This window comes from Phocoena phocoena, chromosome 1 (genome assembly GCF_963924675.1).
Source record: "Phocoena phocoena chromosome 1, mPhoPho1.1, whole genome shotgun sequence".
NCBI classification, from domain to species: domain Eukaryota; kingdom Metazoa; phylum Chordata; class Mammalia; order Artiodactyla; family Phocoenidae; genus Phocoena; species Phocoena phocoena.
The window spans coordinates 136342497-136369785 of record NC_089219.1 but is presented as its reverse complement, the minus strand read 5'-3'; the positions used below and the strand labels follow the sequence as shown (position 1 = coordinate 136369785).

At 53.5% G+C, this 27289-nt stretch overlaps 1 protein-coding gene across 1 annotated transcript in view; it reads right to left on the bottom strand.

Annotated features, from left to right (window-relative positions):
- The window catches only part of LHX4 (LIM homeobox 4), a 42756-nt gene that overhangs the window by 1940 nt on the left and 13527 nt on the right, over nt 1-27289 (bottom strand). Inside the window, exons 2-5 of the mRNA XM_065882887.1 lie at nt 22889-23060; nt 5945-6147; nt 1188-1342; nt 615-786 (exon numbers count right to left, since the gene is read on the bottom strand). Coding sequence (XP_065738959.1) covers nt 615-786; nt 1188-1342; nt 5945-6147; nt 22889-23060 — 702 coding nt within the window. The remainder of the gene's footprint in view (nt 1-614; nt 787-1187; nt 1343-5944; nt 6148-22888; nt 23061-27289) is intronic.

The following is a 27289-nucleotide window of genomic DNA, read 5'->3' as shown; positions in this document are numbered from 1 at the left end:
GGATCCAAAACATGCAGCCATTTGCAACTTTGCTGACGTACAAATTTGAATATAGCGCATGCCGCAAAGCGCGTGCGCTGGACCGGATGACAGGAGCGGTGGGGGAAGGGATTTCAGAATGAGGCCGGTCCCCACCTCACGTGCACTCACAGTACTGACTTCCCGGGGCAAAGGGCCCGTTCAGCACATCCTCCCACCGCCAGGAGAGGAGGGGGCTCACTCTAGAGGGTCACGGGAGGGAGGCCAGTGCCCCGACCGAGGGGAGAAGTGCAGGAGGGGGGGCTCAGGGTGCAGGCAGAGACACAGCTGTCCTGCACAGCTGCGTGGGCTGGTGAGGGAGCCCCGGGCCGCAGGCAAGGAGGGGAGGCCTTGGGGCCCATGGGCCTGGGAACCCGGCTTCCATGTGTCCGCAGCAGAGCTCTGGTTTCCTCTGCCCTGTCCCCTCTGGAAGGGCCACTACCCTTTCCCCCCTGCCCTTTACCCCAAGTTGCAGGGAGGGCTGTGTTCGGGAGGGAGGTGGCCAGGCGTCCAGAAAGACCCCTCGTGAGCATCGGGGATGAGTTTCCCAGGGGCCTCTCCTAGGGCCTGGGCCTCACCCCGGCAGCCCTGCTCACCTCGGAAGCTCAGCTCACTGTCACTAACCCCACAGTCCTCTGCCGAGCTCTCCTTCTCCTGTTTGCTGCCTCCCCGGCTCCTCTTGACGCTCTTATAGAACTGCCCCCAGCGGTGCCGCCCCGCGTCCTTCTTCAGCCGCTTTTCCTTGGCCCTTCTGTTCTGAAACCAAACCTGCCACACAAGCACAAGGGACAGTCTCGGGGGGCGTCCACCACGAACCCAAAGCCCCCAGGGCCCCTGAGACAAAAGACAAAGACCGAAGCCTCAACAGAGCTCAGGGCAAGGAATGGGACGTGCCCACCACTCCCCCTGCCTGGGCCTCAGTAAGCTGTCTCTGATTCAGCAAATTTCCGGGGCTTGTGGCCCTGAGCCCAACTCCCCCAGGGGATCAGTGACACCGTTGATGAGGTGCCACGGTTACCACTCCCGAAGCCTCCCTCACGTGGAGGGCACAGGTGCAGGGACCCGCAGGACAGCCTCCACCCCTGCCCCAGGACCGGCCTGGGTGGCGCCGGGCCTGGGATCCCCGGTCAGCAAAGGAGGCCCGGGGGCCAGGGTGGCTGGTGTCTCACCTGTACGACCCTCATGTCCAGGCCTGTCTCCGAGGACAGCTGCTCCCTCACGTGCCGGGCAGGCTTAGGGGAGTTCTTGTAGGCGTTCTTCAATGTCTCCAGCTGCTTCGCCGTGATGGTGGTCCGGGGTCGCTTAGCTCCAGCCTCTGAGTCATCTGCAATGAAAACCACTTCTTACTGGGTCCAGCCCATCTGAAGCAGCTGGGTCTCAACCCGCCTTCCTCCTATTGCCTGCTATGGGCAAGAGTGTGGGAAAATGGGAGAATACCAAAGGGGCGTGGTCCCAAACCCCAGGGAGCCCACAGGCCCTCTGAGTCACTGAAAAGTGGGGACCATGTCCTCCTTGCCTCAGCTCCCTGCCTCTCCCCTGCCAGCCCAGCCACACAGGGGCTTTCCTCAGACTGAAGGTGTACCATTCCATGCGTTTCCCCATCATGACAAACACTCTGACTGGCCAACCATGTGAATTACTGCCAAGGCTGCAAAGGTGAAGGAGTCAGAATGAAGTCTGTGCTCTGGGCTGCCCCAGATGCCTGCCCCTCCTCCCATCAGGAAGGTCCGTTCCCCCAGGTCCCACCCACGGCTTCGCTGCCTTTCCACAGCCCTGGGCTCATAGCAGGGGTGACCTGTACATTCACCCTTCACCTAAGCAGTGTTCATAAATTATGGGTCAGAGCCCACTAGTGTGAAGTCAATTTAGTTGATCGCAAACTAAGAGAGGAAATTAAATGGATGGGATGGAGTGAGATGGGATGGGTTGGGATGGGATGGACGAGGCAGATGAGAGCAAGTATTGTCTCATGAAACTCGATCAATGCTTGCTGTATGAATATGTGTGCTGAGTTGAAACATAAAATGAGTCTCTTACTGTAGATCACAGTCAAAATTTTTGGAAAAACACTGGTCTGAAGAGTGTTCAGGACAACATGCTGACTGTCTTCAGTGGATTTTGAGCATCAAGTTCCTGTGGGTCAAAGGCTGTTTATTCTCAGTCAGAGTCAGGCACAGAGAGAGGCACTGGGTGTAAGCGGTTTGCTCCTCTCCCAGCACTTAGTCTTACTTCCGTTCTCTGCCTAGCACCCCCGGAGTCAAGCAAGAGGGAATGGGCAGCTGCGTCTGGCCCTCTGGGTTCTTTGTGCCCCTCCCACATGTGTACTTTGAAGGGGGTCTGCTCCATGCCTATCTTCCTGCCTTTCTTCCTTTCCACCCAAGAAAACCCTCTCTTAGGAACCACAATAAAAATAGCTAATGTTTATTAAGTGTTTACTGTGTGCCTGGTGTTGATCTAAGAGCTTTATGTGCCTACGAGCCTCACAACAATTCTAAAAGGTTTCTCTTGGAGTCAGAAGACCTGGGTTCACCATTCTCATTGAGTGAGTGACGTGGGCAAGTCCCCTCGCCCCTCTGAAGCCTGGGTGGGTGGCACGTTGTAGGATTAAGTCATCCTTAATGACAGTAAGCCCAGGCTCACACTACGATCGATCGTGCACACAGCGGAGGGGGGACAAGGCCCCCAGTCCTCTCTCCTCCTTGGGCTGTTTTCTTCCCCAGCAGAGCACTGTCATCCTCAAAGCCCACCACTCAAGTCCCTCCCTGGGGTCCTGGACGCAGGACCAGGAGGAAGGATTCCAGAGCCGCTGAGGCACACGCACTGAGGAAAACCTCCAAAATTCTTTAAATTCTGTCGTTAGGAATCACTCCCGTCTGCCCGTATTTACAGAGATAAGAGCACGACAGAACTTGATGCAAATACGAAACAGTGCACTTTAAAAGTATCCATACGGTCTTTACGTACAAAATTTGAAATGATGAAACCACCCAAAATGTTTTCAATTCATCGAGAATTGCTTAATTTCAAAATAGGTTGGCCTAGTGCAGTAGAGATTGTTCTCACCACGGCCAGATGGCAGCGCCACTGGACAAACCGCTGTCATCCTGGGCTGGTGGACCCTTGGTTCCGCATGCCTGGCTACGTACGCGGAACTTTCTCCTTGTGATTATGGGGACTATTATGCTGTTATTTTAACATTCACTGTTATTATAATTTAAAATCTTTTTTATATCCTATAACAATATCATCCAAGTATTCATTAAGTAGCGGTGGCAGTGCTCGTGCTGAGAAATGTACCCGAAAATCAATAACTTTGGTACGGAAGTTAAATGTGATAAAATGCTATGAGGAAGGCCAAGCAAGACCATGATACCCTAGGCTGTTAATTTAGGAGAGAGCATCTGGGAGAGACCGAGATAGTGCTGAGAAAATAAAAAGTAGCATTAAGGCAAAGATACACTTCACTGGTTATGGATTTATGTGCTCCCAGGATACATGCCCGCCCCTCGACTTTTTACATTAATTCCTATGGGAAAATTAGTCTTAAAATATGTTAGTTTTGAATTATGCAGGGTCTCCTAGCAGTTGTCCCTGGCATAAAATGCCACCTCATTATATTGAAAATGCAAATATCCAGGGAGACTAACAAATGAACAAAGTCATTCACACCAAGATACAAATAGCTGATATTCAGTCTTTTGGGTAGCACCAGCGAGGGAACCTAAGCCTGAAAGAGGGTTTAGATTAGCAAGGGAGGAATTAAAACATAAAAAGAGAGAGCCAAATGCCCCACAGCAGACCAAGGCCCCTGCTGCACCAAGGAGCACCCAGATTTCAAGGGATGGAATGGCCGCTGCCTCACTGACAGTCAGAGGCAGGAGGAACGGACCAGAAACACTGTGTAAGCCCCAGCTGCTGGCAAACCTACAACAGATCTCACCTACTGTTTGCATTTCTTTTCCACGTTGGTCTCTCCCTCGTGGAACGTCCCATTCCACAAGTGTCAGCCTCTGGAAACCTCAGGACACAGCCCTATGTGACAGGCGCTCTGACCCACCCCTATGGAGCTGAGATGCCGAGGCTCAACCAGGTACACAACTTGCCGGGGGAACCCCCAAGTTAGTGCATGACCCGGCAGAGATGCCCACCAACCTCTGAGGCCAAATTCGGTGTCTTTCCACCATCCTACAGAGGTCTGCTGCGAGGCAAAGCATCCTCGATAAGAGCGTTAGCCCCACTGGGTCATTCTTGCCTCCCCAGCTGGTCTCCCCTTTCTCTCGACCCATCCACAGCAGCAGTGGACGCCGGGCTGCACGTGCTCAGGGTCTAAAGGAGGCCTCTGACTGCGAGAAGCAGCCACTGGCCCTGGGGGTGGCCTGCATCCTTGGGGTCTCTGGTGAAGGGCATCAGAGTTGCACAGGCAGCTTGGGCTCTCTGAGTCCATCTGCGCTGAGGGTTTATCCCTAATCTTCTGTGACACCATAAGTGACTCCAAAGTAACTGCACCAAGTGAGTTTTAAGGGGCCAGAGCAGATTAATACATTAAGGCAAAGAGCCTGGGAGCAGGTTTGCAGAGGCCCCAGAAAGAGGAGAAGAGACTGAAGGGCGGTCCATGTCAAACGCCAGAACTCTGGGGGTGGGGGCAGAAGAGAGAGGAGGCCCTGCCCCGCAGTCCCTCCCAGCCTGAGCTCGGTTCCCGCGGCCTCACCAACACAAACCCTTGCACTGCATTCGTTAGCAAAAGACTAATTTCTCCATGCATTGATCGTATCTATACAATATATATGTGGGGACTGAGGAAAGACCTGGAAGGAGATACATGAAATTGTCGTTCCTTTGTTTTTTCATCAAGTCCAGAGCCATCAACAAAAGTGTTCCGCAGTAACACCCTGAGTCGAAATAAACTCTAGTCAAAGGCAAATGACCTTGGATGTTTCACGAGTTTGTGCACCTGAGATTCCCAGGTTGACTTTGGCCAAATGCCATATTCAGGTGGAGGGCACAGCCGTGAGTGAGAAGCCTGAGGTGAGGCTGCAGGAGGTGCGGAGTCAGGCTTGGCTTCCCTGCGTGGAGCGCTGGGGATTTAGGGGTGGGGTCCGAGCCCTCTCTAGGCCCTGGGAAGGCCCAGCAAAGACCTAGGGCTGCCCAGGAGCAAGGCCTTGGAGGGCAGGAGCCGCTGCTGCCCAGGCCGCCCCTGTGAAGGCAGGCTTTCCAGGGTGGTTACTAAAGGCTGGGGCCCGACATCAGCCTCCGCCTGTGCTGCGAGCTTCTGTGCAGACCGTGCACAGGGCCCTGAGGCGGCCAGGGAAGGGTGGCGGGGTGCATGGGAGCAGATGGTTGAGATGGTTGGGTCTCCCTGAACGAGGAGACTGGCTGAGCATCTACTCCCATATGAGGGGCTTGGGAGACACAAGAGTCGTCACCCCTAAGTCCCTGCCCTCGAGAAGCCCACAGTCTGAGAGGGGAAACACAATACAGTTAACTGAAAACCGAGCTGACCCGTTCCACGGGTGACCTAGGCCAGTGCCAGGGCTCCTGTTGGCCGAAGCCTCTGAGGTGGAGAGGTAAATGTGCACCCCGATATGTGACACTGATGCGCAGCTCCACTGCAGACGGAGCACCCTCCCAGCCCCGCCCCAAGCGAGAGGCCTCGAGATGATAGGCACGAGGTCCTCAGCTGCTCCCCAGCCAACGTGCTGGCGCGCGAGACAGGCAGGCGCTCAGCGGCCGGAAACCGGTTGACGCTTCAGTGGAGCAGCGAGTGCCAAGGGCTGGGGGCTGGGGGTTCCCCCTCCCTGCAGGCATCTGGGAAGGTTCTAGAGGAGGCAGGGGGCGAGCAGGGCTCCGAGGGGTGGGCAGCCCGGACTCAGGCAGGACAGGGGGCACGGCCGGCACGGACGCCGGGGGGAGGGGCCGCGCTGATTACCGTTCTGCTTGGCCGTCTCGTAGTCCTCCTTGCACACCAGCCGTCCGTCCTCCATGAGGTAGAACTCGTCCCCCGTGGCCAGCTGCCGGTTACAGATGATGCAGGCGAAGCAGTGCAGGTGGTAGACGAAGTCCTGCGCCTTCCTGACCACCTGGGTCGGGGGGATGCCCTGCTGGCAGGCCGTGCATTTCGTGCCGAAGCGCCTGTAAGGGCAGCGTGGCGTGAAAAGATTAGAGCGCGCGGCAGGGAGGCGGGGTCTGGTTTTGCGCGCACTTTTCATCTGTCCCTCCCCCACCCCACCACTCCGGGGGTGGTCCATGGGCCTCCACCCCTGGGCCACCCAACTGTCCGATTAACAGCTCGTCAGTTCACCCAGGGCTGTAGGGTTTTCCAGGTCCCACTGAGCAGGCAGCTTCGCCCTCTGCCTCCTGGTTTCTTCAGCTTGACGGTGAGGCCTAGAGGACCAGCCCCACGGGGCAACTGTGTGCACCCATGTGCATAAAGCATCAGGTGAAACGCCTCTTCCCGTGCTCCCCACGGGAGAGGCCCGTGTGGCTGGGACATGCCACACGCCAGGGTCCACACAGGGCTCCGGAGAAATCACACTTCGGCCGCAGAGCGGGCCTCTCACGATGGGTTCTCTCTCCTGCCTCTCCCCTCCATCCGGCAGACACCAAATCCTCTGTAGCAGACTCCGTCCCCTTCCCACGCACAGCCCCTGAGATGTGAGCCTGGGAATCTGCGTTTTATACCCCTGCCACCATTCGAGGTGCGGGGCCTGCAGACCTCAGTTTGAAAAATGCTACCTCAGACCTCTTCCCATCAATCCCTTTCTGGAGCAGCACCGAGGCAAGAGGAAGGTGCCCACCACCCAGGCCCAAGATTGGGAAAAGAAGAGAAGTAGACTCATTGCAACTATAGTCCAGCTGGGTCATTTAAGCCCCGTTCCCTGTCCTGGCCATACACACAGAGCCACGCCAGTGGTCGTAGAGGCCAGAGGGGAATTGGGGGCCAGTGCAGATGTGACGATGAGGCGGAGGTGCGTGGGGGGCTCTGCTGCAGGAGGGAGGTGGGAGGGTTGGGGAGGAAGGGGCAGAGTTTAAAACAGCAATCAACCTAATTATTCATGACATTTCACACAGCAGAACTTTATCTTCTTCAGGATGAAAGACTTTGCCTAATGGATCTGGGGAAGGTTTGATTTTAATGGTCCTTTTAACTAATGCTTATAGGCAGCCTGATTTCCCCTGAAAGGACAGTACATATTTCATCCCCATTAATACCAAATAAATTAATTATGGTCATGGCTATCATGATGAATCCCAGATTAATGCTGAATGATGGGTCTCTTGTGCAGTAATGATACCTGCCGGGGGCTGCAGGGGCCTGGAGCAGGCACGGCCAGCTGCGGCTTCAGCCCCATCCCGGGGGCATGGGGTCACAGAGAGAAGTGGGGTTCTCTAAGTCTAGATGGGTAACCCCGAAAGAGCCAGGAGCGTGGCCCCAGGGACTGCTCTTCTGAGACGAGATCTGAGGAGGGTGTCGGGGTGTGAGGGCCTGAGCTGTTTGGCTCGGAAGGACCCCAGGCTTCTGAACTCCTGGAGTGCCCCTCGGTTTTGTGAGGACGGTGGCATGCATGGGAGCAGGCCTCTTTAGAGCAGGGTTTCTCAGCCCGGAGCTCAGGACGGGCTCTGTCAACTACCCCTGAGTTTTTTCAAAACTGTGCATCAGGAGGGGGGGCCTGGACTTTCAACACATTTTCAAAGGGTTTCAAGGGTTTCACCAGATTTCAAGTCCAGGACTCAGAAAAGTAGAGATCAAGTTTGTTGAAAAATAAATCAGTGAATAAAGAACCATGATTTTAGAGATTATGCAAGGAGATGGCTAAATCTGAGAATGGAGAACAAAGTCTACTGTCAGTCCTAGATGGTTCTGAACCTCCCAGACTGCTTCCACAGCTGCTGTCTAACCATGCCGCCTGTATTAGAGAGGAAGGCAGGCAGGCCCAGCTTGTGTGTGTGTGTGTGTGTGTGTGTGTGTGTGTGGAAGGAAGCCTGTATATGTGTTACTAGAGTGTGTTTTCAAATTGCCTGTAGTTTGCTATCCAGTCCAGGCCAATTCACAAAGCAGGTGTTCAAAATGAAACAATCCTGCTCACTGCAAAACCCTCCCAAATAAACCACCAAAACCCAAGCATCCAAATCCTTTGCTGCAAAGGCTGGAGCAGAAGCAGCTCCAGAGAAGAACTAGAGTGTTCCGAAAAGCAAGTCCTATTTTGTGGCCGAGTAACGGGGTGGAGACCGGGGGTGGGGTGGGGGGCGGGGGGGGGGTGGGAGGAGGGCTGAGCAGACTCCAGAACAGAGTGGAGACCCTGCAGCGGCCCCGCCCACAGGCAGGGCCACATCTTCTCCCCACTAAAATGCAGGCTGTGCCTTTCCGTAACCAGAAACCTAGTTGACACCAGAGCCCCAGAGACATGAAAGATAACGAGGGTATAAATTTAATCTACATACCGACAGTGATTCATGCGTGAGGGTGGCAAGTGCACAAGAAAAATGAAAAATAAATGGACTTTCCCACCGGTGTTTTTTAGCAATTGAAGCAATTTTCCTGATTGTGGGATTTATACCGATGGTAAGTGGAAGTTGCCCCTTATTACCCCTCTCCCCTGGAGCACGGCCAGCGGGACCCTCATCAAGGGGACTGCGTGCACCCCCTGGGCCCACAGGGCTCTCCCAGCATGGCCCAGTCCTGAGGGGCTCCCCACCCCAACTTCTGGTCAGAGCCAGCGGGCCCAGAATAAGGCGCCGTCCTGTGGGGCTGCAGATGTGGTGACGACACTGTCCTGAGTGTCCAGATCTCAGACCAGCCAGAGTCACAGGTGAGGCAGCCACGGCCTGGAGAGGCTACACAACTTGTTCTGTGGCGAGCAATAATGAGATGACCGTGGCTAAAACTCCCAGGTCCAAAACCAGGTAAAACTGTGAACCTGGCTGCTACACAGAACCAATAGTCTAACCAACCTGACCAAATCTGCAGGATGCTGGGGGCGGGGGCCGAGCAGGACACTGGCCAAGGAAGAGGCTTCCGAGGAATTTTCTAGTCAGCATTCCCTTCGTCCTATCACTGAGCCCCTACCGTGTGCAGGGCCCTGCCCACTCGGGTGCAAACTGCACTGGCCTTGCTCACCAGAAGGACAATCTCTCTCTGGTCAGCCCTGCCCGCTAGGCCTTCAGGGACGGCCGGTCTCCCTAGGGAAAGCAGCTGGAGCTGATCCAAAAGACAAAGAAAACACAAGGGAGGACTTGCTAATGGCTAACGTTACTTCCTTCTCAGAGCAACGTCACTGGCAATGCTCTTATCTCTGCCCCGCGAGCAGCAGGCAAGCCACAAAGACCCACCGAAGGAGGGAACGAATGCACACAGGGAGGAACGCATGCACGAACTGCTCCTTCAAGCACGTGTCCGAAGCAGGAGGGGAAGGGTTAGCACTCACCATAATAACTGCAGCTCCCGGCAAAGGCTCTCCTAAGAAGGGAACTGAACCCCCCGGTGAAATGAGGCCCGAAGTTTACGAAAACATAAACTTTCCACCTCACTTCGCTCTCATCATTGCACTCATTCCACAGATGTCTCCTGAGTGCCCAACCTGGAAGGCGGGGATTATGATGCCTTCTGACAAATGAGAAACTGAGGCTCAGATGGGGGAGGTGCTGGCCTCAGCTCACACAGGCGAAGAGTAAAAAGACCAGGATTTGAACTCGGTGCTTCTGACAGCACAGCTGGCGCATGGTGGGCATCAAAGGCAGCAAACATCACGGAGCAGCCAGCCGTGGTGTCTCTACTCTGGACTGGAAGTGGATTCCAGGGGCCCTGTGCCCCTCAAGCATCCCCAGCTGCTCTGAGCCGCCGAGCATGCAGCTCCCAGGCCTGCGATGCGGGGCTGCCCCAAGAGCCTTCCCCCGCAGCGTTCACCTCAACACACCAACTGGTCCTATCCACACCTTCCTGCACCTGTAGCTCAGGCGTGAGGGGCCTGGGCTTCTGGAAATGCACCAGACGTCATGGCTGACATTCAGGGGCTGTCCCCGACCCTGGGAACAGGGCCAGGCCTGTGTCCTTGGCCTCCCCCTTCTGCTCCCGTGCTCAGCCTGAGTTCCCTCTGCCCATTCATCTGTCCACGCCAGCTGCTCTCGACAGGCCTGCCTGGCCCGCTGTCCACTTCAGGGTGTCTGGATGCTGCAGGAAGGGCGACAGGCAGGCCTGGCAGGCACCACATCTTCTAGAAACAGGTGCATGTAAATCCTACACCGCAGATGTTCCAGCACATTCCTGATTTTAAGTTCTGACCTACCATCAGGCCAGGTATCATATTCTGGTCACCAACACGATTAAAGAGCAGCTCCCGTTTACCAAGCACCTGCCATGTGCCCGCGTGGTACGTAACCTCACTTGATCCTGGCAACTGGCCCTCAGGCTACACCGCTACCTCCCCGGGGCAGTCATTGTCACCCAGGCCCACGCCCCACCCCAGGGCGAGTTTCCCTCCTGGCTCACTGTCGTCACCGTCCCTGCTGCCGTAATTCTCAGTGGCATCAGTGTCCCCAGAGTCCCTCCTGCCCCTGCCCTCTCGTTTCCTTGACCTCTTCTCCTGAAAGGCATGGCCTCCCCCGTTCCTCAGCCACTCATGCCCATGGTCCTCCCCGGACCGTGTCACCAGGAACTGTGGTGCCTCCAGGAATAACTTCCAACCTTTGCACCGTCCTGTCCTTCCAGCTCAGTCCCCGCAGCAGCCTGACGCCCACAGCCCTGCAACCCGGCCCCTCTCACTGCCCCTCCCTCCCCTCGTGGCCTCACATCCCCTCCCTTAACCAGCAAAGACTCCGTGGTCCACCTTAGGAATCCCTCTCGCGCCCACACCCCGAACCCGCGCCCCGCTCTCAGTCCTCTGCTTCCTCCATGCAGCACCGGGCGTCTGACAGCGCCGAGGGAAACCTACCACCTCCCTGACCGGCCTCCCCTTAAACTCAGGCTCTGGACCTCAAGAGGGGCCGGGAAAGCACAGGGCGCTTCCCTAGTGCATTAGCCCCCCCACCTTCCCATACCTTCTCTCTCTCAGGCCCCTCATCTTCCGTCTCAGCTGGCGGCCCGGCCTCCTATTTCCAGGAGAAAAACGGAGCTCTAAGCAAAGGCCTGCCAGGCACTCCCACTGTCCCGTCCACACACACCCCACCCCCGCCCCGCCGCAGCTTGCCCAGGTCTCTCGGCTTCCTGCAGCTGACTCGGCTGTGCTCCTGGTCAAGGCCGACCGCCCGCCTGGGCACAGAGTCCGCTCCTTCCTGCCTAATAAGATCATTCACACAACAACTGGCCTCCTTGCCACCCACATCATTAACTTCCCCTCTCTACCACATCTACCCAGCAGCGGACAGCATGCTATTATCAACAGTTCCGCCACTTAAAAAAATAAAACCTCTCTTGACCCTACACCTCCTTGCATCTACCAGCCCTTTCTCTACTCCCCTTGGAGCAAAATCCCTCAGAAGACGGGTCTCTAGGCAGGGTCTCTAATGCCCCTGCTCTCAGTCTTCTCTTGAATCCACTCCGATGGTTAATTTCATAGGCAACCAGATGTTTGCTCAGACATTTTCCTGGGTGTGTCTGGAAGCGGTTTTGGACAGATTAACATCTGAATCAGTGACGGAGTAAAGCAGATTGCCCTCCTCAATGCGATGGGCCTCATCCAATCAGGTGAAGATCTGAAGAGAACAGAAAGGCTGGCCCTCCCAAGAGTGAGAGTGAACTCCCCTTGCCTGACTGCCGGGAGCTGGGACATCGGTCTTTTCCTGCCTTTAGACTCGAACTGAAATGCTGGCCCTTCCTGGGTCTTGAGCCTGCCATCTTTTGGATTGGGACTTACACCATCAACTCTCCTGGGTCTCCAGCCTGCTGACTGCAGATCTTGGGGCTTCTCAGCCTCCAAAATCATGTGAGCCAATCCTTAAATTAAATCTCTTTACACACACCCCACACACACACACCCCACACACACCCTGTTGGTTGCATTTCTGTGGAAAACCCTGAATAATACACGCTCCAGTCAAGGTGCCACCGACAAATCAACCCCAACTGCACTTGACCAGGTCAGCGTGGCCCCGGCATCGCTGAGTCCAGTGGTCAGGTCTAATCTTCCCTGACCTTCTACCACATCGGCCATCCCTCTTCCTTAGAACGCTGCGCTCACTTGGCCTCAGGACCTGACTCTCCTGGGTCTGCTCCTTCCTCGGACAGCCCCTCCTCCACCTCCCACACCTCTTCTCTGTCCCCCCCTACACCCCAAGCCCAGACCTCCCCGCCCAACTCCAGACGGGTACATCCCATGACGTCCTCAGTATCTCGATTTGGACGCCCAAGACCAAACTCCTGATCCAGATGCAGATCCCAGCATCTGTTCCTCAGGAACAGGAACATTTGCAATAGCATCAAAAAGAATCAAATATTTTAGGATAAATTTAACCAAACAGGTGCAAGACATGCACACTAAAAACCACAAAATAGGGCTTCCCTGGCGGCGCAGTGGATGAGAGTCTGCCTGCCGATGCAGGAGACACGGGTTCATGCCCCAGTCCGGGAAGATCCCACGTGCTGCGGAGCGGCTGGGCCTGTGAGCCATGGCCACTGAGCCTGTGTGTCTGGAGCCTGTGCTCCGCAACGGGAGAGGCCACAACAGTGAGAGGCCGCATACCGAAGAAAAAATAATAAATAAATAAAATTCAAAAAAAAAAAAAACCACAAAATATTTCTGAAAGAAATTTTAAAAGACCAAGACAAATGGAAAGATATTCTATGTTCATGGCTTTAAAAACTTCATATTGTTAATATGGCAATACTATTCAAAGGGATTTACAGATTTAATGCAATTCCTATCAAAATCCCAACAGCACATTTTGCAGGAATTGAAAAGCCAATCTTAACCCTAATTTCATGGGCAACCAGATGTTTGCTCAAACAAACATCTATTGCAAATGTGTCTGTTCCTCCAGTGACCTTCCCCGTCTCAGAGAAGGGTGATTTCATTCCTCCAGTTGCTCAGGCCGACGGCCTCGGACACCCGCATCTGATCTGTCAGCAAATCGCATTGGCACCACTCAAAGTTATGCCAAGAACTGGACCACCCCTCGCCGTCTCCACCACTGCCTCCCCAGCTGAGGCCACCCTCTCCCCTTGCCCACAGCTCCCCTAAAGCATCCCCTGGCTACAGTCCTTGCCCCACCATCTATCCTCCACACAGTGACCCTGAGTCAGACCATCTCACTCCCCTGCTCAAAACCTTCCGGGGGCTCCCCTCTCACTCAGAGTAAAAGCCAAAGTCCCCTAACTGGCCTCTACAATCCTGCACCATCCGGCCTGCTTCCTAGGCTCGGAGCTCTTTCCCCAGATATCTACATGGCTCACTCCTGCATTTTCTACAGGTCTCCCCTCAGAGGTATCCTTCTCAGGGGGCAGTCCTTAACCACCTCTCCTGCACCCCACCCCAGCACTTCCTTTCCCTTCTCTAAAGCACTCATCTCCCATGGATGTACTGTGCATTTCGTTTGTTTATCGTATTGTCTTTTCCCCTCTCTAGAAGGCGAGCTCCGTGACAGCGGGGCTGGATCTATTTGGTTCACCAGTGGACCCAGCGCCTGGAGCAGTGCCTGGCCTGGGATATGTGTTCAGTGACTATTTGGTCATACGTAGTGAATGACCCACTCCTATGGTATGCATTAATGCACAATTCCCCCATTTGTAGATGAGGAAACAAATTCAGAAAGGGTAAGAAACGTGCCAGGGGCCTCACAGCCATAGACCGTGGAGCTGGGATTTGAACCCAATGTTCTTCCTTTCTCTGGGCCGTTGAGAGCAGTCAGTGGAAGCCAGCCCGGGCCCACGCCAGCCTCCCATGTGTGGGAGCTGCCACAGTGCGGTGCACTGTCCCGAGGAAAGAAAATACCACACAACTTAATTTTATGCTTTAATTGCTTGGTGGTGATTTACTGCCGGCCGTATATTTTTTTTCCAGTTGACACTTCCCTCCATGTATTTCTTTTATCTATCACCACACTTGACAGGTAAGTCGCTGTTATTTACTGTTACTGTATGTACCAATATTTCCAACATATATCACCACCACAGCCATGTCACGGCACACAGAGCTCTGCCCCAGAACGGTCAGCCTTCTCCAGACATAAACGGGGGCCATATTTGGAGAAGGCCTGACACCGGAGAATGTTAGAGCCTTAGAGAATACGGACACAGCTCCCCCATACACATACTCACACATAAAGCTCCCAGGCCCACCAGAACTGCCCCCTCAGGCTCTGCTTTTTGTTTTTAATATAATGTTTTTCTTTTCAGCAAGCATTCAATATTACTTTGAGATGAATACAACGGGAAAAGCTGTAGAACCAGTGACGTAGTCCAACCTCCTCATTTAACACAGAAGCAAACTGGGGAAGCCCAGAGAGGGTCAGGTGCTTGCCCAAGATCACACAGCCCAGATAGTGGCAGAAAAAGGTCTACAGCACAACTCTCCCTTCCCCCAGCCATCCTTCCCCGCTTTCCCTGCTGGGGGGAGATTTGCTTCCCAAGAGGCAATGGGACGTGTAGGATCTGACCCTCTTCTACGAGAGTGCAGCCCATCTCTCCTAATTTTTGTGAACATGCATTAGGCAGTCAGTAGGCACCAGGGGATTTCACGTGAGCTATTTCATTGAAAGCGCACAACAGCCCTTATCGGTAGCTATTATTATTCCCGTTTCACAGATGGGACAGGCTGCCAGCTGGCCCAACAACATCGTCCCTCCTTCCCACTCCTCTCCTCTAGGCACCTAATCGGCTCTCCTTACTCCAGACTAATTCTTCTCTGCCAAGGTGTTAGCCCAGCTGTCACCAAATTACCCTGTGCAGAAGTACCACCTGGGATGTTTGCTTAGAAGCAGAAAAGCCACCCCAGACTCCTGATTCTGGGCCCAGAACCCACACTTTTAACAAGCCCCACATGGACGACCCCAGTACAGCTGTGGCATGGACCACTCTTTGAGAAACCCTGCGTAGTGGACGCTCTTGGCCCTCTCGCAGCGTCTGCAGCTTGCTTGTTGACTCTTGAGCCCTTCAAGACCTAAGGACTCACTCTCAACAGTGGTGCGGCAGACACGGGGACAGGCAGCAGGATGGACGTTCGGGGACAGAGGCCCCATCCCACCCCCACCCACCATACCCCCGGCCAGCCCGCTGCATGGACCCATGATGCCCGCCGCAGGGTCCAAGGCTGGTCTGTGGCTTCTCCGAAAGCAGCGCTTCCAGGGGCACCGACGGACCCCAGGAGCCAGATCGGCAAGTCAGAGACTGGCTCTCCCTGGACCTTCGTGTGACCTCGGCCAGAGAAACAGCAGGAAACGTGGTGGAGCCAGGCCACGGGTTCCTGAGCACTGGGCTCGGGAGATTCAGGAGCCATGGGGGCAACGTGGCCAAAGATGGGCTGCAGCAGGAAGGCATAGACTGGCAGAGAGGGGATCGAGAGGGGAAGGACAGCCGATTAGAAAAGCTTCCAGCGGTGCAGAGGTGTGGTGACAGGGGACGGAGAGAGGAGAGAGGCAGTGGGAATGGAAAGAGAGGCCCTTTGGAGGTGGGACCCCGTGTCTCGGTACCTGAATGGCTGGGGGTGGGAAGTAAAGGAGGGAGGAGGTTGAGCCCCAGTGATTAAGAGAACGGGACTTGCTGCTGCCAGCTGGTGTGTTTTAAGCTGCCCCCATCTCCCATTCCCATGTCACCCCATCCCTCTTTGCCTGGGGACCGTGTTCCCACAGCCCAGATGCCATCTGACTCCCAGGCTGATTTGCAACTATTCGGTTCCAAACAGATTCTCCCAAGGCAGAAAGGTCTCCAGTATGCAGGTTCCAGAGATGTCAGGAGGCCTTCACTGAGAGCCTGGGCTCTGGGAGGGGGGGCAGGCACCGCTGAACGGGGTGGCCTCCGGGGCAGGCAGACAGATAATCCGTGGACTCATCACCGCCTGATATACCGCCTCAGGTCCCAGGGGGAACTGCTCAGCTAAGTAATTGCTTCTGCCTTGATTACAGGCCTTTGCAAATGACTATGGGCCTGGTCCCACCAGTGCTTGAATCTTACAAATGTCCACGTGCACAGCTACTATCTGGACCATCTGATCGTTACCTTAAGAGGTTTAATTTGCTTAGTGAGGGAATTAGACTATAAACTATTCGGAAATTATGGAAAGTCACACGTCAAAGAGACCCTCCCCTTGTGAGTTCTTCAAGCACATTTTGCTAGAGTGTGTGTGTGTGTGTGTGTGTGTGTGTGTGTCCTAACAGGTGTGTGGTTATCAAAAATAACAAGTGGCTCAGCAAGAACCTGGCCCCAGATTGGACCACAACCAGCCCCAGAACTGAAGTGGCCTCTTCCTGGGGCAACAGAGTACAAGCTAGCTAGAGGCGGCCACACAAGCACAGGCGGGACCTCCCGCCAGAGTTGGGAACCCAGCTGTGGGAAGCGAAGGCTGAGGGCTGCGGTCACTGCCACAGAGCTCTGGACCACACAGGGAGGGATGGTCTCCTGTGGGGAAGACTCACAGCAGCTCCGCACACCAAGAGGTGGACAGTTGTTCCAATCACCTGACCTGCCATTGCCACTGGACAGGCCCCACCTCCCTCCCCAGGACCCCTGTCTGGCCCAAGGCCTTTTGTAGCCTCTGCCCCAGGACCCTCCTTTTCTCTATTTTTCTCCTCCCTACATAGATATGCCATCACGGCCTTAATAGGAATAGCTGCCAATAATGATGGCTACCGAACACTTCATTTGACTCAGTCCTCATAGTAACTTGTGAAAAGTAGACATTTTTATTCCCATCCCTTTTTCGAGATGGGAGAGTGAGAGAGAGGTCTAATGCCCCAAATTCACACTGAGCCTGGATTCAAACCCAGCGCCTGGTCCCTCTTCAACGTCCACCTCGGAGAGAGGTTTCTGGGCCCTTATCAGCCCATCAGGCCCATATTGCCCGATGTCCTGTGGGCGTCTGCCCAGCTGAGGAATAGAGGCCCTGGTCACCGGAGTGACTGGCCCAAGGTCACTAACAAAGACCTGGCCAGAGCCAGCAAAACTACCCTGCAGCTGGGCCAAACTCAGAGCGAGCCAGAGCTGAAACAGGCTGTTCTGAACTGCGGGGATAAATCAGCAGCTCCCGGGCTCCCAGGGACGCCGCTTACCTGCCCTTAGCTGACAGCCGCCTGGAGACTGACCGGCTGGGGGAGCGGACACAGCTCCCCAGTGACAACGGCGCAGCACCCCTCCATCCCGCTGGGTCCCCGCAGTGTCAGGCAGGTGAGGGCCTCAGGGACAGGGAGACACCCCCAGAGAAGCATGAAGCTTTAGATAGGAGCCCCCGGAGTGGCAGTCACCCCAGAATGCCTCCGACTCTTCCCCACAGCTCCCTCTGGCAGGCAGATGCCAGCACACACACCTGGCGGCCAGGGCGTGGCTTGAAGCTCCCCTCAAGCCTGGGATGTTCTTAAAGGCTGTGCTTTGCCTTAAAAACATACACGGACTCTTGCCCTTTCTTTGATTCTATAGCTGTTTGTTTTCATATTATAATAATCACGGGTTTGTTTCTCAAGTCTTCATGTAAATTGGCATGGCATCTTTGTCACCGGCCCACTGCCATGTACCCTCTCCACCTGCCAGGCTACCCCCGCCTCCATCTGAGGAGTTCTAGGCCTTTAAATGTCATCTAAGTGGGAAGGTCTCAAAGCTGGAGGGAGCAGCGGGCAGGAGAGGTCAGCTCAGGCCCAGCCCGAGGGACAACTCTGCCAGCTGGCCCTCCATGGCCGCAGGTCAGGTGAACAGGGCCAGAAACCCAGATATACAGCACCTAGCATGAAGCACCCAGCAGTGCTAGACACAGTTTACACACTGTCTTCTTCCATTGATGGCGCAGTGGTTGAGAGTCCGCCTGCCGATGCAGGGGACGCGGGTTCGTGCCCCGGTCTGGGAAGATCCCACATGCCGCGGAGCGGCTGGACCCGTGAGCCATGGCCGCTGAGCCCGCACGTTCCAAAACCTCATTCCCTTACCTGTTAAGAGGTGACATTCTAACCCACAGAGTTCCATTTCACAGCAACTCTGTGGGTTAGAATGTCACCTCTTAACAGATAAGGGAATGAGGTTTTCAGGAAGGCCTAGTCACTTGTTTGCTGACAAACAGCTTGTAAAACACAGGACAGGAATTCGGTCAAGCTCCGTTTGGGTTCACCAGACCACTCCACTGATAAAATAACTCCCCTTTGCGAAATGCTACTGTGTACCAGGTCTTCTAAAGCAGCCACCGTTAGCGTTCCCATTTTTCCTGCAGAGGACACTGGAGCTCAGAGATGTTAAGGAACTTGCCTAAGGACCCCAGCACCTGAACCAGTTCCTGGAGCAGAAAACCTGTTTTCACCACGCCTCAGAGTAAGGGAGCTGCCAGGCTCATCCCAGGACCAAATCAGTGATGAAAAGGGGGACCCGGAAGCCCAAATCCCAGACCCCTGCTCTCCCCAGGCTCTAGTCCTTTTGCAAGGAGCCAGGGATCCTCCACATGCTGGGTGCACAGTCCAGAAAAGACCTGCTCAGCAAATGCAACCCAAGGAGTTGTTGGCCCCCTGGCTTGCGATTCAAATTGTAATAATCTTAGAAGCACGCTGTATGAGTCAACTAAGCCTCTGCTCTCAGGCCCCAGAATGTTATTTCCTTTGGAGAAGGGGATCCGAGGACCCAAGAGTCAAAACAACAAACAACAGCAAAAATCAGCCAATGTTACTGAGCAAGACAGAGTTTAACAGCCCCCGCCCTTCAAACAACATAACAACCACAGAGTGCAACCTTCCGACAGTACTTCTTTCTGCCTGTGCACACACCAACATCGCCCTCTGCTGCCAGTCACCAGTACGACCATGTCTCACAGGCTGGAAGCTAGTGGGAGCCAACCTCCAGCTTTCCTCTCTGTCCCCCTCCCCCACTTTTGGGGTATTACACACCTCCAGCGGGGCACTCCTCACATTACAGTCTTGAGTCACAAAGCTTCACACAGAATAAAATATGCCCCTGGAATTGTGCAAAGCAGTGGCCCTGCCCCTTGTTATAGGCAAAGAGATTTAAAATATTGATCCTGGAACTTAGAACCACAGTGTTGATCGGTGAGGTCAATGAATCCTGCCCTCTGCCTCCGAGCCGGGCTTTGGGGCAGATATCATAAAAGGACACTGCTTTTTCTTTTTTCTTTTTCTCTTTTACTTCAAGGAGCATAGAGAAGATACCTCTGACCAGGCATCTTCCAAGTGCCACGGGCACAAGTGACAGGCAAATCCAAGTGCACGGCACCTGCTGGCCCTCTCTCGAGGCTGTTGGTGGTGACACCTGCAGCCTGGTGTGAGACGAGGGAGGGACCGGGGCTGCCTGGGACTGCCCTCCCCTCCTGCCCCGCCTCTTGTTCTCTCTGCTCCCAGTGTCCCTCTGCACATGTGCCATCTGAAAGCAGGTGCCTGGTGACCTTTAATGAGCTGTAATGAGGAGCAGACCCACGCATTCTGTGACCAAATCACAGCCTGAGCCCCAAGTGGGCAGCAGGTCCCAAGACCCCTGTGGATGGGAGGCGAGGCCGCTCTGACCGTAGACAATTCTCCCTCTCTGTCCTCACCAAGGACTGTGACTTGCAGTGACCAAACCGTACTGTAGATGTGCCTTCCTGTACCAAACAGCCATGGTCTCCAAAAGCTGGGTGAGGCCTGACTGCCTGTAAATCCATGTGGCCTCCCAATAGGGCTTCGGAGGTGCCCGATCTTCGTGTCTGATTGCCCCTCCATTGGCAGTGGGGAGAATCACTTCAGTTTTAAATTTCTCTCCACCCAGCAGCCCCATCACAGAGGTAGTGACCTGGTTTCAGCACTGAATATGCGGCCAGCTCCCCTGCTTTACAAGAGGATCCAGTCCTGAGAGTGGGCTACTTTAGGAAGCAGAGCAGTCCTGTGGAAGGAGAACTGGGGCTAAATAACGGAGGCATCCTGGGCCTCTGTGACTCGCAGGACGCCAAGCCAGGTATGGAAGAAACTGGTCCCCACAGTGCGTTGTGAATTCACTATGTAATCCACTCTCTGTTGCGTCAAACCCAGTGATGGCCTGTGGGCAAGGCTCGGGGCCAGGTGCGTGGGGAAGACAGAAACATGACTGACTCATAAGCCTTTCCTCAAGCCAACGGGGAAGATCAAACAGGTGCGTGAGGAAGGAGCAAAGCAAGCAGCTCGCGCTGAGTCATCGGGAGAGACAAGGGGCAAGGTGGCCAGGCCACTGAGGGGCTGGACTCACCGTCATGGAAGGATGCGGAGACCCTGAGAGGGTGGACCTCATCCCTGGACGATGAAATCGCTGGGAAATGGGGCATCTTGCTGGGGACATCGGGCACCCAAGGAAAGCAGTGAGCTGGATGGGAGGCTGGGCACAGGGTGGAAGGCTCTGACGGCACAGTGCTTCTGGGATATTCTGTAGGCAGAGGGGGCCCTGCCGAAGGAGCTGGGGTCGGGGCGTCAGGAGCTGAGCTGTGAGAGGGGGGGATGCTGGTCTGGTGGGGAGGTGTGTGGGCAGCAAGGGGTGGGGAGATGAGTAGGGACATTACTGATAAGCAAGGCCATGGAGACAGGGGCCCAGGGCAACGGCCTGGGTGAGTAATTGTCACTTGTATTTCTGGTCTTGGGCTAACGGCTCACAGGCCTGTGCTAATCCCTCCTTAGCCCATACCCTGGGCTCCTCCCGGGTCTAGAGCGATCCTCTGTCCTTACCATTACTTCTCCCAAACCCAAATCTACACTTCAGCTGCCGCCACCTCCCTTTCCCCCACCCGGAGGCAGCCAGTCGAGGGCCAAACATCAGATAGGGCCCTAGGGCAAGGCCCGGGGCTCAAAGGAGCTTCTCTGATGACAGAGCCCTAGGTCTGTGGTCCTGACAGGTCTTGCCTGAACCCCAGCCAGAATTCTGACCCAGGGACATCTCAGCACCTATCCTGGAGCTGAGGATTTCCAAATAGGAGGATGATGCGCTGGCCCCGGAAGCAGGGACAGCTCAGCAAACCCCGATGGCCAGGCCCACCCACCTACTTCCTCCTGCCCTCCTCCCCCCACACACGATGACACTCTGTCCCATCCAGGGGCCCATAAGAGCTGCCATGGTGCTTGGCCACGGCACCCATGAGGGAGGAAGGCAGAGGCAAACGTGTTGCTGAGAAAGGATGTAGGTAGAGGGGACGGAACCACGTAAATGCCAAAATAAAGGCAACAGGGCAAGGGTCAGAGGTGGGGAGAGCAAAAGGAAGATTGGGAGAAAGGGGAACAGTCCACAAAAAAGACTTAGAGGAAGAAGCAGAGGCCCATCCCCTCAACTGGAGCCATCAAGGATTCATTGGGTATGCCTGTGCTAGCTACTGCCCCACCCTCAGGGAGCTCAGACGTGCACACACACACACAGACATGTGCCCCCCACACACACACACACACACTCCTAAGGAGAGAGCAGTGCTTATTTGACCAAAGTGTGATGGTGACAAAGAGTGCTACCTTCTGAACACAAGCCATGGACGCAGCCCCTGTGGTTACCAAGATCATCTTTAAAGTGCTTTTTGACTCATATTGGAGAAACCAAATTTGAGAATCCTCAGAAATTCAAATCACTTATTCCCCGCAGTTAAATCTTGGGGAGGATTTGTGAGAAATCATGTTCTGTATCAGGACTGGCACTTCTCCCTATTTCTCCTCCCTGTCTCCAGAAAACACATCCTCTGAAGGATGCACACCATCTCTCCGGGGCTTGTTCATTTGTGCCCAGTGTGTCCCGGTGCTGGCGAGCCTCCCGGCAGTCCCACCACGCTCCACGCACCCCATGGGCCACCCACACTGGGCTCTGTGTCGCTGGCAGACACCCCCCACCTCCTGCTCTTGGCTTTGCTGTTACCAGCTGGCCCACGTCATTTGAGGCATCAGCCTAAGTGCCTCAGGTAATAAATTCTTGGAGAGAAGTCTCAGACTAAACGCCATGGAAAATAAATTCTAGGAGATCCCCTCACTTTGACCTAAAGTTCCAACATGATTTGTTTCTGATGGACCCAACCCCGGGATGAAAAATCAAGGACAGTCTTAAGAGCTAATACGCATGTATCAGGCAAGTATCCTAAGGAATTTACACGTTGACTCATTCAAAACTAACAACCCTATTATTATCAGCCCCATTTTACAGATGAGCAAACTGAGACACAGAGAAGTTAAATGACTTGCCCAAGAGCACACTGCTAATAAGTGAGTTCAAACCCAGGCAGGGTCTGGGCTCTAAACCGTCACACAAAACTGTCTCTTTGTCATATTTCCATTGAAGTTGATGACACTGTCTGAGCCTGGCTCAACCCCTACCAGGAGCAACACTTCTCTGAGACCCTAGGAGCAACCATAGAGATGCCTCTAGATTTGGGGCACAAAATTCAAAGTACCACTCTGAAAGCCGCAGGAATGATACAGCCAAGGGCCCTGAGGCACCAACGCACCAAGACAGAAAGAGCAACTCGTTCTAGGATTTGCAGGGATCCCTTGTCAGCCACCCTGGAGAAGTCTGGCTCTTGCCTCCTGCTGGCTCCCCACCCATGGCCCTTGCAGAGCTCAAGTGAGGCCGAGATTCTGGGCCTCAGGGGGTGATGGGGCCGGTGATCAAAAGGGGGCCCTCAATGAGGAACAGCCTCTCGGCACCAGGATTCACCCACCCCACCCACGGTGGACCCCCCTCCCCCCCCGCCTTACTGAGAGCTTCCCCCTCACTGAATGGGGGAGGCAGTTAGATCAGGGCAAGGAGAGCAAGGTGCAGCCCCCAGCTCTGACTTACTTGAAGAAGTCCTCCTTGCAGTAGACGCTTCCGGCCCTGGAGAAGCACCTGTCAGCTAGCTGCATCTGGCAGTCTGCACACTTGAGGCAGGAGCTGTGCCAGTGTCTGTCCAGGACCTTCAGGATGAACTTGTCCAGGATATGCTGGTTGCAGCCAGCACACTGGGGGATCTCTGTGGAGAGAGGAGAGAGAGGCAATGTAAGATTTCTGTACGGCACCGCTAACCAGGTGCTGTTTGGATGCCTTCTCATTCTGCTTGTTTTGGGAAAGGACATAAGCCAAACCCTCAGGTCTGCCACATACAGTTGTACAGGTTGTACACTGCACAAAGGTGCCTGGTCAAAGGAGTAGGTTGGGACTGAAATCCAATCCATGCTTTGCTGGCCTGGCTTTGGGTGGCTTTGACCCAGAGGGGTTGCCTGTTTCTAAGAGCACCACAAGGTTAGCAGCATCAGCTAACTCCACTTTTGCCAGCTGCAATTCCACAGCCAATGGCCAGGAAGACCCAATAACATTCACCTTTATTTCTATGACATTTTCACTACTGGGTAGAATCTGTGCTAAAAACCTCAGCCTCTAAAGTAAGCCCTGCCTGAGCATGGACTGAGAGGTCATCTGGCATAAAAAGCAAATGATATGTTGGGGGTGGGTAGTGACCAAAGTCCATACCTGAAGGTATTCCTGGAGAGAGAATCTCAGTATTTTTTTAAATTTAATTTTATTTATTTTTTTATACAGCAGGTTATTAGTCATCAATTTTATACACATCAGTGTATACATGTCAATCCCAATCGCCCAGTTCATCACACCACCCCCCTTGGTGTCCATACGTTTGTTCTCTACATCTGTGTCTCAATTTCTGCCCTGCAAACCGGTTCCTCTGTACCATTTCTCTAGGTTCCACATATATGCGTTAATATACGATATTTGTTTTTCTCTTTCTGACTTACTTCACTCTGTATTACAGTCTCTAGATCCATCTACGTCTCTACAAATGACCCAATTTCGTTCCTTTTTATGGCTGAGTAATATTCCATTGTGTATATGTGCCACATCTTCTTTATCCATTCGTCTGTTGATGGGCATTTAGGTTGCTTCCATGACCTGGCTATTGTAAACAGTGCTGCAATGAACATTGGGGTGCATGTGTCTTTTTGAATTATGGTTTTCTCTGGGTATATGCCCAGTAGTGGGATTGCTGGGTCATATGGTAATTCTATTTTTAGTTTTCTAAGGAACCTCCATACTGTTCTCCATAGTGGCTGTATCAATTTACATTCCCACCAACAGTGCAAGAGGATTCCCTTTTCTCCACACCCTCTCCAGCATTTGTTGATTGTAGATTTTCTGATGATGCCCATTCTAACTGGTGTGAGGTGATACCTCACTGTAGTTTTGATTTGCATTTCTCTAATGATTAGTGATGTTGAGCAGCTTTTCATGTGCCTCTTGTCCATCTGTATGTCTTCTTTGGAGAAATGTCTATTTAGGTCTTCTGCTCATTTTTGGATTGGGTTGTTTGTTTTTTTAATATTGAGCTACATGAGCTGTTTATATATTTTGGAGATTAATCCATTGTCCATTGGAGAATCTCAGTATTTTGAGAGAGTCTCCTGAGAGAGAATCTCAGCATTTTAATGAAATGCAAAAGATACCATCGATTAACTCAATCAACATACTCAACTAACATGCCTTCATGTACTGCAGACAGGAAAACTAGAAACTGCTTTTCCAGATTCCCTTGCAGCTTGGGTTCCGAAAGTGATTTAGAGTCTGCCAATCAGGTGAACTTAGAAGAGACTTGAATTCAGAACCGAGTTGAATGGAGCCTGCCAAGAGGCAGGCTCCCACTAGGCCGGTGTGGATCACGGCAGAGGCTACAGGGTTCTCTGGCTTTAATGTCCTGAGCAATCATGGTAGAAGCAACAACATTCTGGGGGCTGGGAGTTATTCCCAGCAGCTTGGTCCAGAACTGGCTCCACTGAGTTAAAAGTCATCTACTACATATCTGGTAACTGATCACTCTCCACTTAAATAGTGAAAATGGATTCTGTTGTCTGCAACTGAACATGAACCACTACCGCACCCTGTTCCTGTGCTGGGTGACTTCCTATCCAAGGTCTGTTTCTCTGCCATCCCATCTCTACCAAGGGATTGCTCAGGGGGTTGATAGTATTTTGAGTCACTGAATTAGTTTCAAAATGGTCAGGCTTTCACAGCTGGATGAACAAATAGTGCTAGCATCTCTAGCCATTTTCCCTGGTCCTTTTCCTCAAAAAAGGGAAGGTAACAAATGTTAAGAACAAAAACATAAAAGTGCGAGCATTTGGCCTCCTATGGTAGCCTCATGATATAGCATGTCATAAGACTGGTAACCCTGGGGTTTCTCACCTCTATTATAAATAGCATTTTTGCTAATTGTTTTTTTTACACACCATCTTTCCCATCAGAAGGCGAGATCCTCAAGGAACAGGAACAGCATTTCTTTCTCAGTTTTGTATCATCTGTGCCTAGCACAATGTCTGGCACACAAGAGTAACTCCACAGATATTTTTCACCAAATAAATTACTGATCAAATCCTCTCTAAGAAGCTCACTTGAAACAGTTCTTCACTAGTTTTTCCTGCACACCCCAAAATGTCAACAAAAGTACTAAAACCAAATCTCTCGTGAGATTTCGTGAATCTAGTGTTTCTTGATTCATAACAAGTTTGTTGGTTGTGATATAATTTTAAAGTGTTGAAATAGGGAATTAGTCTCAAAGCATTAGGGGGAAATTTTAAGCACATCTAAACCTATGTAGAGAGAAAGCCTTCTCAAGTATTAAGTCATCTGCATCTAAAACTTACAGACACACTGTTGGGACATTCGTTAACTGTCATCATTAGCCCTGTACACACAATTGTCTATCTTGGACCCAATTAAACCCCAGCACAGCTTGTTTCCTTCATGGTCTTGGCAGCCACCACCATTTGCCCAAAAGTCATACTCACTAAATTCCTTGCCCTTTGGCCTGATTCTCAGACCAAAATGCCCCATGAAAACTACCAGATACATGTAGCCCTGGACACTTGGTACCTGTCCCAGTTCAGATGGGACTTTCTTTTTATCTCAAAACATTTCCTCCTTGGCAAAGAAATTGTTCAACCAATAAGTACTTACCAAGGAGTCCCAGAAAAGTGCTAAACACATGACAGCTACACGAATTCCCATCAAATAAGAAGGGCTAGGTAGGACACAGATGAAGACCACGGATTCTGAAACCAGACTGCCTAATTTTGTGTCCTGGCTCCGCTTTCTAAGATTGAACAAATTACTTTGCCTCTCTCTGCCTCAGTTTTCTCACCTGTAAAAGTGGGGTGATGATAACAATAGTACCTGGTAGAATTGTTGTCAAGGTAAATGAATCCATATACGTAGGATGGGACTTGGTATACAGTAGGTGCTCAGTAAAGGTTTGCTATTATTAGGAGATAAGATAACTGCAGTAACCAGGTGCTCGAGGTGGTGCCGCTGGACTGAGAGTAAGGAAAGTTAGGGGCCCACGATCCTGGGCTTGACCTCATTGAACTCCCACCGAGAATCTCCGCAAAGATGTCAAGATCCCCCCACGGAGGTTCAGAGAGGGCCCACATCACACAGCAACTATGCCGTGGTTGGGGGGGAGGCGTGCTTGGCACCTCCAGGCAGGTGCCCGTTCAACCACACGCCTGCCTCTCTCCGGGGACCATCAGGGACTGGCATCCCTGGAGCAGCCAGGGAGGGTTCCGAGAGCAGGGCCCTTACCAGCTGGAGGTTGGGAAAGAAGAGGTGAGACTCTAGGGAATGAGGGGAGGATAACCTGGAGCTGCTGTGGTATGACAAGTCCAGCCTGGCCAAGCGGTGGAGACAACACAGGTAAACCTGGCCATTAAGCGGGAAAGGGTGTGGGTCTCCCCTGCAGGAATTCGCGTTTGGAGCTGTGGCAGCTGCGGAGCCAGGGGCTTGAGGAAGGAGGTGTGGAGGAAGATTGCTCAGGCATCTTTTTCAAAAAGGAGGGGAAGGAAGCCCTAACGAGAAGCCCTCTGGCTCAGGGAAGAGGTGTGCCGACGGGCGGGTGCCGAGCTGCAGGAACCTTTGCCCCCGGAGCCGAGAGTGCCCGGCCCGACCTGTGTGTCGCCGTGGACCATAGGCCCCGGGGACACGACCCGCTAGGGATGTCTTTGTCCCAGGAGCCAGGCAGCCGGCCAGCGGGGGCAAATTAACCCCTGGAGAGCCCGACGGTTGGGGGTTGGGGTCTGGGGACGACCCTCGGGGCGTGAGCCCGCTCCTTCCTTGCACCCCGCCCTCCCCCCGGGCCAGAGGGCCGCCAATTCCCACCTAATTGTTGTTTGGCCTCCGAGGAAAGCGGTTATATTTCTC